Genomic DNA, 15,499 nt, shown 5'->3' with positions numbered 1-15,499 from the left:
TGTGCGCTCAGCCTCTTCTCAGGCGCTTAATGTCCTCCCAAACCGCGGAGATCGTTCGCTTTGGGCGTGCCCTTAAACCCCTTCGCCATTTGCGCATGTCTTTCTCGTATGACCTCTTCCGTATCCGGTCCTCTGCTTCATTCCGCTCAAGTATGTCTCGTTCCGCCCAGCACCTCGCCATGCACCTTGCCCCAATCTATCTTTGTGTCAATCTCCTCATCCACCCTACCCACTACCGCTACACTGTCACCTCGTATGATGTACAGTCCGAGAGGTACTTCCTCACTGGGTTCTTCGTCTTCTATCGGTCGGATGATGCGCTCGACGGCTTCTTGGAGGACGAGGTTCATGCTGCCGTCGCACGAGTGGAGGAGCCCGACCATGGTGCGGCCATCGAGGGTGAGGACTGATACGCGCTCTAGAGATTGTTAGGAGAATGACATAGCAAGGAGCTGTAGAGGCGAGACTTACTGTTTAGGTAGGCGTTTAGTGCCATTGTGAGGATGCTATTTCAAAAACCGCTGGTTCGGATATTCGGTGGAAGTGCGTTACTCAGCCGGTACGTGAGCGCGCCTAGGCTATGTTCTTCAAAGTTTTTTTCTGCGAGTGACCGAATGATGCTTGCGTAATGTTTCGCGGTATCGTGTCTTATGGAAAAGGTTGCGACTTGCTGCGGGCTTATGTCGCGAAGTCGTAGAAACTCGGACAGATTTCTTCGACCGGTGAGACTCGAGGTGGATTATTGCGGGTCGAGTGAGCGAGTGGAAGCAACGTGTTGCTTGCGCGTGACGTGGTTTGGTTTGAACTGGACATGAAGCTCGCGATGCTTTCCGGTGGAGCTTCAGATGGCACGTGCACAGGGCCAATCAGAGCGGTCTTCCCTCCGCATCGCTGCTCTTCTCTCTTCCTTTCCCTTCACCATCACACTAGCAGATGCCGCGGTCCCTTTTTGCTCTCCATGTAAGCGCTGAATACCTCATCCTTCGGCTTACCCTGCTTCTACTGCTGCTATCCGCAACTCAGCCCGATTTGACCTCAGTATCTGTTCACACAGCGCCACTCTAGCCATTTCACAACCTTGGACTTGCGAAGAAACACTTCACAAGAAGACTATAGATACTACTCCCAGGATATTCAATAATTGGAAGTCGGCCATCTGCGATGCTCTCGGTGGTTTGAGCAACGTCAACTCCTGCATGAAATGCATGCGCACCGTATGTTTCCAGTGCTGGTGGTCACACATCATCGTAGAACTCACCATCGATCAAGCACAACATGCATGCGAGATGTGTTGGAAAACGGTATTTGGAAGGTTTCCTCCATTGTCTACTGTCCACCGGACATAGCGTCAGGCTGAACTACGAGGTAACTTCTGCAAATGTCGACTTCCAATTATTTGTAGGTCTTGCGTTCCAGGACTCCCAGACGCACTACCTCCCCTCCGACACTCTAAGTCCAGCCCCATACATTACTCAGTCTAGCATTGGAAAAGTGTTCTGTTTATGCAGCCTCTGCCTACAACTTCTGGCCATATGCAGCGTCATATCATTGGGTTGCATCGGTCGACTCACACAGCCGACCCATGGTTACGTTGATAAGAAACACCCTCGATTGTGTATTCACAGACATATTTCGGCTTTTGCACATAAATATAACAACGCATATTTGATCATATTATCCCCTTTCACACTCCGACATTGCGAAAGCTCTGACAAGTCGCCTCAAGAGACTGTGCAAACATGTTTTCCTCTACCGCCCGCATCGCGATGCTTCAAGCTCGAAGCTTTCACAAAACCGCCTTGAAGCCTGCATTCACTAATGCTACAGCTTCTGAGATGAAGGAAGGTCGTTCCCACCATCGCAGCACGCAGGATCTAATCGAATGTAAACAGTCTCCCACCACACCATCCGACACCAGCGCCCGAGCAGCATGGCAACACTACCGCGACGTCGAGGCCCACCAGATATGGCTCTCTTCCCCTCGCAAAGAGTCTTTCCAGACGAAATTGTCAACAAAGCATTCACATCACCCCGAGCCAATGCCCGCAATGACTTTCCGGAAAGACCGCGAGATGCACATAGCTGCACGTCGCGCGTCGGATACCGGGATGCAGGGAAAGATTGACCCAGATCGCAAGCTTGTGGGGACTCGGCTGGGTTTCATGAAGGAGACGAAGGAGACAAAGTCACTGCGCTCACGTTGGTTGGACGCGTTGTTGGGTGGTGGTGAAAGGACCTGAACTTCACGCCCGACGCGGCGATCGTTTTGTGTAAGAAGTTTGATTCATTGTGAGATAGATGGATATGCAAGCATGTATATTGCTAGCATCTCAATTCAAGGACGCGGTATGATGTCGACTTCGCTCTCGTGGCTACGTGTTGGTGTTCTTTCCATGGCAGGTGCTGGAGTTGTTGGATGGTTCCGAAGCCTGAGGCTAGCCAACTCAAGTTCGGCTTAGTAATCATCAATAGTCTTCGCGTCTCCCTTCGGCACTCCTCGTTCCATCTCCTCATCATCCTCCATCCGTGACATCATCACCCGATTCACATCTGCAGCACGTCTTTGTCGCGTCTTTGCGCATCCATACAGTACGGCTGCCGCCATGATGGAAGATGTTCCGAAGCCTTGCCATCGCGCTTCACGTGAGTGCATCTTATCGCTTGCTCGCTTCTGAACAATCATCTTCGTGGATGGACCTCGGAACAGTTGCTTCTTGAACCGCCATCGCTATTATTTCGCTCAATTTAGTCGATTTGCATCTTACTTGAGCTGTGCACATATGCCAGCAACTATCCTCGTCCAAGTCTGGAAACATCGTGGCGATGGCGGTCCGCGCCTGTCAGTAACACTTACTCAATACGCTACGTTGTCCATATTGCTCGGGTGACGGTTCTATCAGTAAGTCCTGTGGTTGTTGTTTTGCTTCGTGAGTGGAATGACAAACACTAGGAGGCTATGTATGTGGTATGATTGTCATCAAGCTACATGATCACAAGGTAATCGGCATTGACGCTATTTCTGGCCCATCACTGGGCAATTGTCACGCTTGCTTGCTATCACAGTGTTTATAAGCGAGGGCAGAGACATATGTATTAGAGAAAGCGACGGCTCCCTTCCCTGATTATCATCCATAACTCGCTACTGTCTCTGGTCTTTGTCACTACGACCATATTGGGTGGCGAGTGCGTACAATCTAGTGTTAATGTGGAGAGAAAGGGAGCGGGGCAGAAGGCAATTCCGTTAGAGGCCGTTGTCACGAGACGTTTACGCCTGCACAGTCAGTGCGCCGTTTCCGAAAGAACTGGGCGACCAATCAGCCAAGGGGTGTACGTGTATATCTCACCTTTCCAGTTTTGAGCCCGCAGCGCTTAGGACATTATCAACTCCGCATCGATATCACGGCCAGCAGTTTATCTCTAAAACGATTCTGCATAAGACATCAAGTCTTAATACAATGGGTAGATACGCCAGAATCAAGTTGCAGACCAATGTCGCCATCACTTGGCTCATCGAGACTGCTTTCGAGCACGGTAAGTATTGGTTTCCCCTTCCACCACTACCTACGGACCGTACCCTCTAACACGACTTTGTTGTAGGCAGCAATGTGCAAGTCGGTGGCGATACCAACTCCAGAGCTTCAGCCGCGGCAACGCCCACGAGCACTTCGATCAAGACAGGCCGGTTGAAGGGAAAAGCGCGCAAAGAAGCAAAGAAGAAGGAGGAACTGCAAAGTCGAGCACCCGCACCTAAGATCAAGGCCCCGAAAACAATCTACAAAGTGTCAACTGAGGAGATACTTCGCCAAGCCCGCTATCTGGAGAACCTTGACCAGGAACTCGTCATGTCTAAGCCTGCATGGGACGCCTTCGAGGAAGCTGTGCGAGGCCGTACAGAGTACGCCACCAAATTCGCTAACGAACAACCGGACCATGAAGGTAACGCCGGTCACGTATACTTTCTCGATACACTTCGACAGGTAGTCGACATGATTGGAAAGGTTGTTCGAGTCCAAGAAATCTCTCTGGATAATTCGGCAAAACTACAAGACACGGGTCTGGCCTTGCATAACCTGTTTGACATCCTACGGGACGTTGAGCTGACCGATGGTGTACAAGGAACAGCCAACCTGGCTACAACTCCCGACAAAGGTCCAGCTTACGGAGCGGCTGCAGCTGTACCATCAGCTCGTTATGAGCCGGCCATCGACTCCGACGAGGAATCACGGTTGCGTTGGCTCTGTTTCAAGGACGACGCTGATTCAATTACATCATGGGTCATCAACCTATGGAAGCAGTACTTTGACCAGTCTGAGGAAGATGTAAGCTTAGAGACTACATCTCTCCTATCAGATTTAGCGCTCGATCTGTTGTATAAGATCGAAGACGACATGGAGCATAACAACGACAAAGTAAACGAAGCCATGTTCAAGGAGCTAGCCTCACTCTACAATTGGAGTTCGACCGCCCTTGCCCTCTTCGATTTCCGCGTCGCTGCATATGAAGGCAGAGGATACCCGGCTGTAGTAAAGCTGGTACACAAGAGACAACCCCAACTAGGACTCGGTCCGTACAAGGATTTTATCCTATTTGACGCTAAATTTGTACGCTATCTTACAGAGCTACAGCTGGAGATGGTTAGTCATGACAGACTAATTGAGGGCCCAAACTGACTGTGCTCAGACACTACGTTTTGATGGTTGGGAGCAAAATGGACCACCGCCCAACGCCAAACGTTGCCTCAGTAATGCAAGTCTCGACCTCGTATCCCGCACACTCGCTGGTCCAAGTCGTAGAAACCAGGAAGCCATTGCCGCAAGCCTTCTAGAAGGAATATGGGGTCTACACAGTCCGAACGTGCATGAGCCTTTCCACCGCGTCGCCCGGCTTGCGAACGTCATATCGGATCAGTCCGACCACTGTCGTTCCGATGGTATATCGTTTCCGGAACGTTCCCAAGACAAGATAAATGAGTTTAACACTTTGCTCTCGTGGACCATTGAGTGGCCTGGCCAGATCCAGCGATATTTGATTTTTCGAGCGATCGACTCCAATCACCCTGCCGCAGCCCTCTCTGGATTCCATCACAACATCTGGAAGTATCTCGATCTCAGTGTTGCCAGGAAAGAAAAACTTATCAGGTCATGCGTATCAATTCCCGACCTCGCAGGGACGGCCGAGGCGCGTCTACAATTTGGCGAGGAACATATCATACCATCGGAAGACCAAGACTTCCTGCGCAAAAACAATCCCCTTACACCGGCAAAGCTAGCTCTCAACTTGCAGTTCCTACGGGCTGAGATTGGGTTCGATTTCGCGAACGATGATCGCAGCTTGTTCCTCATGTGCCATTTGTATAACGCACTTCGGCAACTAGGCTATCTTGAAGTTCCGTGGAAAACGCTCGACTCACTGATCGACATGCACATCAAGACCATGTTCCTTGGTGCACTTCCTACGGAAAGCGCAAAGCAAATGAGCAACCGCGTTCTCATCGCGCTCGGATGCGCGCCAGAACTTGTTCGAGCTCGCAACACTGGGAAAGCTCGGGAGGCAACTATCAAGAACCTGGCGGTATTGCGAGAGAAGAGGTCTGGCGCCCTGTGCTTCCCACCCAGCATGGCTATCGTTGCAGACCATCTGCATGATCGTGAGCCTCTACGCCGCACATTGACGCGTCTCGATGCTGAGATGGTCGCGAAACACTCTAGAGAGAGTAAAAACTCCCGCATCAAATCGTTCCTCGACGAAGAGAACCCTACCACCTTTCTCGAGCGTCTTCGCAACCATGTCTCAGACTTCCCACGGTACCTTGCGCTCGACTGTGTTGAGCTGACACGCATTTGTGGCGGTCTATTTAGGAGATTTAGGTCAGATGAGATGAAGTTACTCATGAAGCACGCAGAATTGGACGCAGCACACCAGCAATATGTCGCGTTGCTAATCATTCAAGAGCTCGACATGGAAGAGTATATGACACGACCAGGTATGCCCGTACGGAAAGTCGCGCACGCGATAGAAGCCGCGGCTATACTGAAGGAGTACATCGAAGGTGGCGAGGATGCTCGAGCAGCGGTTAAAGACTACGTGCAGCGCAGGTAGTTCTGCTCCGCGATGATGACTCTCATACCGTAAATGTGTACGCGTAATCTCAGAGACATACCCGCCTAGTACCCAGTTCCAGAACCAAATCATTGGCCTTCTCTCTTTCCACAGCTCATAATCCTCTAGCAGTTTTCGTCAAGCTTGTCATAGATTACCTCCAGGGCTCACGCGCACGAAGCACGCCTGTCACCATACATATACAGTATTTCCCAATGAAGCCTTATTTCATCTCAGTAACCAGTTGTAGAGTTCCCTTAGGCATGCTACACGAAAAGGTTACCACGTCGCCAGCTCGATCTATCCTCCAGGGCTCAGTCCAAGCTAGAGAGCGAGCTATACCCAATGCGGTAAAGTCACTCGGGGGTCCGCACACTCCTTGAGCGCGTCGCAGCGTCCTCGATCTTTCTTCTCCACAACTTCGATGGCGCTCAGGCTTGAAAACAAGAAGTTCGGTTTCCTTCTAACTATGCACTGTCACTTCGCTATCAATCTGGACGAGAATGTGTAAACGTCTTTCAATGCCCGCGGAATCAGCATACGTCCGAATGATGTCACATCGGACGCATTAACCGACGCGGAGGATAGCGCATCAGCACATCATCATGCCATTCGCCCTGTGCTGGCTGAAGGATGTGGGATTGTGCATTTGCTGCTATTATCGTTGCAGCGGGGGACTAAGCACTGCATTCCCAAAACAACTCGCACGACCTTGAGCTCGCGGCCCACTGGAATATCGACAACGACCAGCATTTAGGTTTCTATTACATGTTCTGAACACCGAAACTTTTAGTACTGCCGCATCACCTATCGAGTCAGGTATTCTTTCTCCACGTTGGATACCAGCACTCGTCATGTCGTCGACACGCGCCAATGAGCACAACAGCGGGAAACGAAACAGTAACGCATCACAGCTGCCAGTATGGCGCCGAAGACTACGTCGCATAAAGTTACCGATACTCCCAGTTCATAATCAGGAGGGCAATAGAGATCTCGAAGTCACCACAAGCAAAGGCCACCTCTATTTTCTCGACCAGTTTCGCGACAAGGTACCTCTACGCATTCGCAACCGATTTATTGCAATGATCTCTGAGTTCGTGGGAACATTTTTCTTCATGCTCATCGGACTAGGCGGCAACTCGGCCGTCATCAACAACACAGCGGCTGCCGCACAGTTCAATGGAGGCGATGCTTCAGCAGATCCTGCTAAGATTCTGCTCATCGCTACGGTCTGGGGCGTGGCTGTCACGGTCAATGCCTGGACCTTTTTCAGGATTAGCGGTGGGCTTTTTAACCCTGCTGTAACTATGGCTTTGGTGCTCATCCGCGCCGTACCACCACTTGATGGTCTTCTCGACGTCTTCAGCCAGCTTGCAGCATCTATCTTGGCAAGCGCCATTGCTTATGGACTCCTACCTGAAGGTGCTCTGGCAGCCACTGAGCTGGGAGAGAACACAACAGTCACGCAGGGGCTGTTCATCGAAATGTTTATTACCGCCCAGGTCGTTGTGTCCATATTCATGTTGGCGACGGAAAAGCACAAGGCTACATTCATCGCGCCTGTCGGTATCGGATTAGCTGTATTTGCATGCGTTCTCATGTAAGTCTTCCCTATATTCTCCGCAGCTATTTGTAGTCAGCACTACACTATTAGGGCAAGTTACTCACGAACTATAGGGCTTCAACCTACACCGGCGCAGCCATCAACCCAGCTCGCTCTTTTGCGGTCTGTGTGGTGCAGGGAAGCTTTCCACACTACCATTGGATCTATTGGGTTGGTCCCGGGCTGGGTGCACTGCTGGCAACTGCTTTCTACCAGTTGATACGCAAGCTGGAGTACTGGACAGTGAATCCCAACGTCGACGACTACGAGACGAAGGTCGGCGAGACTATTCGAGACGTCGCGAGTAGAGTGGCAGACATATCAAATGGTCCAGGCACGAGGTCAAACGATCCGACGAGGATGCCGGAGGGACTGTGATTGTTGGACAGATCCACTGAAATCCAATCTGTTCAACACACAGATTGCATCGGGGCGATTTGTGTCTCTTTTGGTCTTTCCATAGAGTACAGTTCATCCGGTGCTTCTTTACAGATACGCGTACATTTGCAATGATATAGCTACCTAGGTATATCGGAAGCGTCTACAGATAGCAAGAAAGCATTGCGGTATCAGTACGGCCGTAGTGATCAGGTTCATTTGCAATAGAACGATAGCTTTAGTTGTCAGTCCGGTCCTAACTCCAAGAAAGAAACAATGCGGACGCGATAAGGTCGGACATGCTTGATGCACGGGCCATTCGGACCCGCTGGTACCGTAGCGTGCCCGAAACCTGGCAAACCCCAGATGTCATCACCATCCACCAACATGCCCAGGTATGAAGCAATCCCAATCTCTTTGGCGGAATGCCAGGCTCTACACTCTTCACTGACCTTCCTATTCAACATTACTGCGCCGCTTGCAAAGGATGCAGGCAACACAAGGCGCCCACTGCAGACCTTGTTTATCCGAGATGCCGGTTGCTGGTGCCTCTTGGCGGGGACGCAGCGCGCCTTGGGAGGCTTAACACCTGCTCAATGCGGCAACTACGATGCGCATATCAATTAGACTGATAGATGCAGTGGAAGGTAGATAAATAGGTTCGTTGCCTGGCCTGAGCACGACAGGTGCTTTGTTGCATTCGTCTTGAGTTTCTACCCGACGTATCGTTCTTGCTTCTTGCAAGTGCGTCGCCATGCGCTCTTTCGCGATCCTCGCTGCGGCGCTGCCGTTGATTCACGCCATCGACCCTCCGCGCATGCCACACCAACCTCTCGGCAATGGCACAAAGCGTCTGAGTTACAATGAGACCACCAACGCTCCTGGTTCTTTGACGCCCTCAACCCGATCTTTCACCTGGGTTGGCACCGGAGAGGATGGCGATTACATCTACACAGCCGCGTCTGGAGACTTTGTCTTCGAGAACGTCGCCACTGGCGAATCCTCAACTTTCATCTCGGCTGATCAGGTCCCGGCTGACTACTGGGACTACTTCATCTCGCCCGATGCGACCAAAGTCATGTGGGCCGTCAACTACACCAAGCAGTACCGCCACTCTTACTTCGCCGACTACCTGATCATGGATGTTGCGACTGGAGAGTCCGTATCTCTTGATCCCGAGTCCATCGGCGATATTCAGTACGCTGAATGGAGCCCGGTTTCGTCATCTCAGGTTGCATTCGTCAAGGGAAACAACTTGTACATGTCCACCAATGGCACCATCTCCCAGATTACTGAGGATGGAGGCCCCGACTATTTCAATGCTATTCCTGATTGGGTCTACGAGGAGGAGATCTTTGGCGACCGCTACACTCTGTGGTTCTCTCCCGACGGAACCAGGATTGCTTTCCTCAGCTTCAACGAGACTGGCGTTGGCACATTCAGGATACCATACTACATTGAAGACGATGCTGAATACGTTCCCGTTTACCCGAACGAATTGGAGCTCCGTTACCCCAAGGTCGGCACCAAGAACCCCACGGTGGTCATGAACTTGCTTGATGTGGAGTCTGGCGAATACACCAATGTCCCCATTGATGCTTTCCCAGAGGACGATCTCGTCATTGGCGAAGTTGTCTGGCTTACCGAGCAGCACAGCCAGGTCATGTACCGTGCCTACAACCGTGTCCAAGATATGGAGAAGCTGGTACTCGTTGATGTTGAGGCTGGGTCATCCAAGGTTATTCGCGAGCGTGACGGTACCGATGGATGGCTAGAGAACTTGATGCAGGTTCGCTACATCGGAGCTGTTGAGACCGCAAACGCGTCTTACGGAAACGCTACCGAGTACTACATGGATCTTTCTGACATGAGCGGCTGGGCGCACATCTACCTCTTCCCCGTCAGCGGCGGAGAGCCCATCGCGCTGACATCTGGCGAATGGGAGGTTCTCAGCGTTCTCAAGGTTGACTACTCTCGCGGACTCATCTACTACACCTCCACCGAGCATCACAGTGCTGAGTCTCACATGTACTCCGTCAGCTTCTCCGGCGAGAAGACTGCATTGGTTGACGACACTGTGACCGCTTTCTGGACCGCTTCATTCTCTTCCGGTGGCTCATACTACGTCTCTCGTTATGCTGGACCCGACGTTCCATACCAGGAGCTGTACTCCATCAACTCCACCGAGCCAATTCGCACAATTGTCAACAACACTGCGCTTTACGAGAAGCTTCAGGGCTACGCTCTTCCCAACATTACGTACCTTGATATGGAGCACCCTTCCGGATATACCCTGGATGCCATGCTCCGTCTTCCACCCAACTTTGACCCCAGCAAGAAGTACCCTCTCATTCTTCTTCCGTACGGTGGTCCCAACGCCAAGGAGGTACAAAAGTCCTTCAACGCACTCAACTGGAAGGCTTACATTGCTTCTGACCCCGAGCTCGAATACGTAACTCTCACCGTCGACAACCGTGGTACCGGTCGTAAGGGTCGTGCTTTCCGGTCTCTCGTCACTTCCAACCTCGGTGAACTTGAGGCTGAAGACCAGATCTGGGCTGCCAAGGAGATGGCCAAGAACGAGTGGATCGACAGCGAACACATTGGTATCTGGGGTTGGTCATACGGTGGCTACCTCTCCTCCAAGGTCGTTGAGGTCGGCGACCCAATCATTAGCTACGCCATGATCACCGCTCCTGTCAGTGACTGGCGCTTTTACGACTCTCTTTACACCGAGCGCTACATGAAGACTCCCGACATTAACCCCGAAGGCTACAACCGCAGCCGTGTCCACGACGCCACTGGCTTCAAGAACATCGCTGGTGGTGTCGTCATCCAGCACGGTACCGGTGACGACAACGTACACTTCCAAAACTCGGCTGCGCTCGTCGATCTCCTCATGGTCAACCAGGTCACTCCTGAGAAGATGCAGAACACTTTTTTCACCGACAGTGACCACAGCATCAACTTCCACAACAACGGCAAGTTCTTGTACAAGCAGCTGAGCAAGAAGCTTTATGAGGAGAAGGCTCGTAACGGCGACAGCTTTGGCGGACATCAGTGGAGCAAGAGGGCTTTGGGACGGAAATGGAGGGCTTGAACGCGCTTCAAGTTCAGTCAAAAGTCATGTAATCTTTAGTTCCAACAATGCCATAATGTAATGAGTATTCAAAGGCCTACCAACTTTCACATCACATTCCGTCCTATCCTGCCAAGCCCCTTCTTCACTACTTACCTCGTTTCTAACGATTATGCCTTCTTCGTAGACGTCATCATGTCTTTTCAGACGAATCAACGCATCCAGATCGACAATGCCGCATCGAGAGCGCGATGTGTTAGGGCGTCAAGGTCTGCGAGGCGAATTGCCGCTTCTACAGCTGACGTGCGTGTGTGTATCTAAGTGAATAAAAAAATTAGCAAGGGTGACAATCAACGCTGATACATGAGACAAACGCGATTTCTAGTCGTATAGTGAAGAATCTAGCACTCGCTAGTCGCATTGCGCGCGTCTGAGACTCCAATCACTAACAAACAAACCAGCGATATAACACAACTTGAAACGTTCTATCACCGCCATCACATCTGCTAAAAGATCGAACAGACCTCTCCTGAACGAACAAAATGACAGACCAGACTGACCTTAAGACGACGCAACATGAAGACACCCCGGTCGACAACTCCCAGAAATTTCAACACATGAAGACGGTATCCAGTCTCGCGGACGGACACCGCTACGCACTGAAGTACTTCCCCGAAGAGCTACAAGCGCTGCTCAACATAGCTTCACTCAAGCTCGAAGAACGTGTTCCCGGTCACTTCGGCGCTATCCTAGGATGGCAGAAAGATACCAAAGCAGCGTCTCAATACCCACAGGTGACGATGAAACCCTTAGAAATTCTCTGGGATCTGGAACACCGTACTATAGTACTGTCCGATTCGTTTCCATTTAGTAGGAGTACTTGGAAGATTGTCGACATTAATGGCGAGGAAGCACTACCAGTATTGCGGCGCGACTACGATCTTGTACCGCCATTCTCCACGGTCCTCACAGTAGTTGACCATGAGCACTTGGTCTTGCTTGAGGTGTTCTTCCGCTACAACCTCCTGGTTCAGGGCTTCGACGACGCCATTGAAGGGTTCAAGCACGATTTCTGGCTTTGCTTCGAGAAGCTTTGTCGCCATGTTGCGGAGCAAGCTTGGGCAGCCGATGCGCAAGAAAATGAGGACGACGCGTATGGGTCTGAGAAGACCGAGGCGTCCACGACTACTCAGATACAAGACGCAAAGCTTGATAGCCTCCCTAACGAAGCCGATACTAGCGACCGCGCACACCGAGACAGCAGTACAGCGCCGGAGACCAAGGAGGAACAGGCGGAGGCTACCAGTGATGATATTGAGAAACAGCTCGCAAAAGCGCGTGAGGAAGCAGCTGGATGGAAAAAGACCTATGAGAGTGAGAAGAACTTTACAGCAAAACTAAGGTTTGTGTTACGTAAGCACGTGGCAAGGAAGGATGAGCTTGCTGCCAAGCTCAAAGAGCGAGAAGGGGAAGTGCAAGAGTGGAAGGAGAAGTATGAAGCCTTGTGCAAAGAGATCCGGGAGGCTTAAGCTATCTTAACCGCTTACGGATGTACCTGGTCGAATAACATGGGAAGAAGAGAAGGCCGGTCAAGGAATATCACCTAATAACTAGCATTAAGCACACATACTCGCTGCAGAGTTCATATTGATCCCACATCTCGTCTCCTCCACAACTGTAGCCCTGTAAACATAACAGCTACTTGAAATAGACCTCAACCCTGATTGAAGTTCACCTCATCAAACGACGAGTTCCACTAAGTTCCACTACTTCGATCATTCCCATCATGTGCAAACCGATGAGGCCTCCAATCGCCTCCACCGCTACTGGGCCTGCTTCTATCACCCCTACCGTATTGTCCTCCATCACCGCCATTATCGGAGCTCTGATAACTGCCTGGACTATTCATTACAGGACTAGAACGCTCTGAGCTCCTACCCCTACCATATCCGCCTCTGCCTTCAAATCCACCTCTTCCGCGGGGACTAAAAGATCCACGGCGACTGCCAGGACTCATGTCGCTGGGACTAGAAGGCTTCGAACCCCGACCGCTACCGTAGCTGTTCCTGCTGTCAGGTCTACTCCTGTTAGAGTTTGGAAAGTTCCCATTGAAGCCACCTGGACTGAAACCTGCGGAGCTGGGAGATCCTGGGCCTCCACGACTTTGCGGCCGAGAAGAGATTCCTAGTGCTCTATTCTTGCAACCTGTCTCTCTCGAATGCTTAGGCCAGTCTAGATACCGCCTACCATTGGGCAATTGGATCATGTCGACCGGGACGTCAATGTCACAGTACTTGCAAAGGGCTGTTACAGTATCAGACGTAGGGGACGGGCCAACTGGCAGTGACGATGCGTTGCTATGCGGGGTGGTCGCGCCTGAAGCATTGTTGGCCATACTAGTATCGATAGTAGGTTGTGGTTTGGGGGCTGGGGAGTCGGGGCTCTCTTGCGCTGGAGAGTTGATTGATGAGGGCGCACTTGGAAGGCTTGCCGTTCTAGCAGCAAATCTCTGGATCTCTGGATCGAAATCTTGTCCATCGTCATCTGCCCAGCTTTTTCCTGTGGCTGGTCTTCCACTGGCCTCGGCGGCTGGCGCCATGGGGAGTTTCACTACAGGACTTAAGGCTTCATCAACTTCTGCGCTTTCGCCATCGGTCGTCGGTCTTCCGTCTGGGGCTGTGGGAGGTTGAGCGGCGACCTCTACCCAGCTATCATCAGGTGCAGTTCCTGACGTGTTCGACTGCTGAGGCGAGGTCGGCAACTTCGTCATATCTGGCTGCGACTCGTCTCTCTGCTCTGGAGTGTCACTAGAATTGTTGTCCTGTAGTCCTTCGCCATGCTCCTCAGCTTGATCCTCACTTTCCTTTGCCTGACTGTGCTCTTCCAACGTCGCTTCTAAATCCATCTTTTGCCTCTCCAACGACTCGACTTGGCTCGTGAGACGGTCCAGCTGCTGCTTGTTCTGCACTTCATCTGCTTTCATCGTTTCGATATGGGCCTCGTTCTTTCCGATGTCTTTAGTGAGTACATCGTTTCTGACTTTTAAGTCAGCGCTCTTGAGAGTCTCTGCCTTTAGCTTTTCTTTGAGATCTACGATCGCGCTCTGATCCGCTTCCGGCTGTCCTGTGCTCTCATTCAGCCCAGCGAGGCTCTCGTTTGCTTCCCTTTGCTGGTCCCGTTCATGCTCAGCTGACGACAGATCATCTCGTAGTCGTTGGACTACAGCCAAATGGTTTTGGATCTCTTGTGCCATTCTTTGCTGATCACTTCGAGCTGATGATAGGCTTGTCTCTAATTCACTGACCTCCGAAGACAGACTGAGGTTCTCTTTTCTCATCTCATCTTGATCGCTCTGCGCCGTTGATAGCTTACTCTCCAATTCTTCGAGTTCAGACGACATTTGCGTCATCTCGTCTCTCGCCGTAGTCCGATCGTTTTGAGCCAATGCCAGTCTTTCCTCTAGTCCCTCGATCTCGTTTTCGTAGTTTCTTATCGTTTCCTCCTGCTGCTTCATCGCGGGGTCTCCATTGGCAGCAACGCGCTCCTTTTCTTGCTCAAGGATTCGTAAAGACCGTTCAGTTTGGGTGACCTGAGTTTGAAGCTCTTCATTCTGCATGAGCAGTGTCTTGTACTCATCACTCTTCTCCTCTCCATCGGACTTGGTGGCGCGCTCAAGATCTTCCTTCAAGCTCACATTGGCCTGCTCTAGCACGGCCTTTTGTTTGGTAATCTCGCTCATCTTGCTCTCCAAATTCTTTATATGTGATTTGACCGCCACAAGCTCGTTCGCATCCGTTGTTGGCTGCACAGTCGAGGGCCTCTTGACATCGTGAGTGCCAGCGCCAACGGTTTGGAGATGATCAACATGTTGGCTGAGATCGTTAACACGGTCGCTAATAGTATTGAATCGATCGGTAGCTCCATCTGCCTTCTCGCGAAGCTCGCCGATACTGGCGTTGATGGCGTTCAACTGCTGCGGTAACTGTTCGAAAGCAGCGAACCCTTCCTGCAAGGTCCTCATCTGCGCATCGTGCCACTGCTTCTGCAATCCAATGTCACGAACACGGCGAATCCAGTGAAGAAGTAAGGCTCCGGAACCGAATGCAACAAAGACCGCTGCGAGAAAGACAACATCGTCGGGTGTAGTGGGCATCGCGCTGAGCGCACGTCGTGCAAAGGCGTATCTCTCCATGATTGTCAGTTTTGCTTCAAGACTAGCAGAGGTAAACAGTGTGTCTTCAAAGTCCGATCATCTACAGGATGTTGAGCGAACATATCGAGTTCGCGTGAAAGAAAGGCGCAGCGCAACAGACAAAGGCGAAAGGTTCACAAAGACGCTG

At 51.4% G+C, this 15,499-nt stretch overlaps 6 protein-coding genes across 6 annotated transcripts; 4 read left to right on the top strand and 2 right to left on the bottom strand.

The window, feature by feature from the left end:
• Positions 1-146: 146 nt before the first annotated feature.
• J4E85_002025 (uncharacterized protein) lies at positions 147-496 on the bottom strand (the record flags this gene model as incomplete). Its single annotated transcript, XM_051466305.1, has 2 exons — positions 147-418; positions 472-496. The coding sequence occupies 2 exons, from the start codon at positions 494-496 to the stop codon at positions 147-149; spliced, it is 297 nt and encodes a 98-aa protein (XP_051329160.1).
• A 2,959-nt stretch (positions 497-3,455) lies between these two features.
• Positions 3,456-6,099, top strand: J4E85_002024 (uncharacterized protein; the record flags this gene model as incomplete). Its single annotated transcript, XM_051466304.1, has 3 exons — positions 3,456-3,531; positions 3,598-4,634; positions 4,681-6,099. 3 exons carry the CDS (start codon positions 3,456-3,458, stop codon positions 6,097-6,099), a joined length of 2,532 nt encoding a protein of 843 aa, XP_051329159.1.
• An 854-nt stretch (positions 6,100-6,953) lies between these two features.
• Positions 6,954-8,080, top strand: J4E85_002023 (uncharacterized protein; the record flags this gene model as incomplete). Its single annotated transcript, XM_051466303.1, has 2 exons — positions 6,954-7,699; positions 7,777-8,080. 2 exons carry the CDS (start codon positions 6,954-6,956, stop codon positions 8,078-8,080), a joined length of 1,050 nt encoding a protein of 349 aa, XP_051329158.1.
• Positions 8,081-8,834: 754 nt separating this feature from the next.
• On the top strand, positions 8,835-11,180 carry J4E85_002022 (uncharacterized protein; the record flags this gene model as incomplete). The annotated part of the gene is made up of 1 exon (XM_051466302.1): positions 8,835-11,180. The coding sequence occupies one exon, from the start codon at positions 8,835-8,837 to the stop codon at positions 11,178-11,180; it is 2,346 nt and encodes a 781-aa protein (XP_051329157.1).
• A 521-nt stretch (positions 11,181-11,701) lies between these two features.
• Positions 11,702-12,688, top strand: J4E85_002021 (uncharacterized protein; the record flags this gene model as incomplete). Its single annotated transcript, XM_051466301.1, has 1 exon — positions 11,702-12,688. The coding sequence occupies one exon, from the start codon at positions 11,702-11,704 to the stop codon at positions 12,686-12,688; it is 987 nt and encodes a 328-aa protein (XP_051329156.1).
• A 663-nt stretch (positions 12,689-13,351) lies between these two features.
• J4E85_002020 (uncharacterized protein) lies at positions 13,352-15,351 on the bottom strand (the record flags this gene model as incomplete). The annotated part of the gene is made up of 2 exons (XM_051466300.1): positions 13,352-13,380; positions 13,407-15,351. The coding sequence occupies 2 exons, from the start codon at positions 15,349-15,351 to the stop codon at positions 13,352-13,354; spliced, it is 1,974 nt and encodes a 657-aa protein (XP_051329155.1).
• Positions 15,352-15,499: the final 148 nt, after the last annotated feature.

This window comes from Alternaria conjuncta (genome assembly GCF_024043145.1).
Source record: "Alternaria conjuncta strain BMP 0040 chromosome Unknown scaffold_3, whole genome shotgun sequence".
In the NCBI taxonomy this organism is placed as follows: Eukaryota; Fungi; Ascomycota; class Dothideomycetes; order Pleosporales; family Pleosporaceae; genus Alternaria; species Alternaria conjuncta.
Note: the sequence above shows the minus strand (reverse complement) of the source record. Positions and strands in the feature narration are given on the sequence as shown.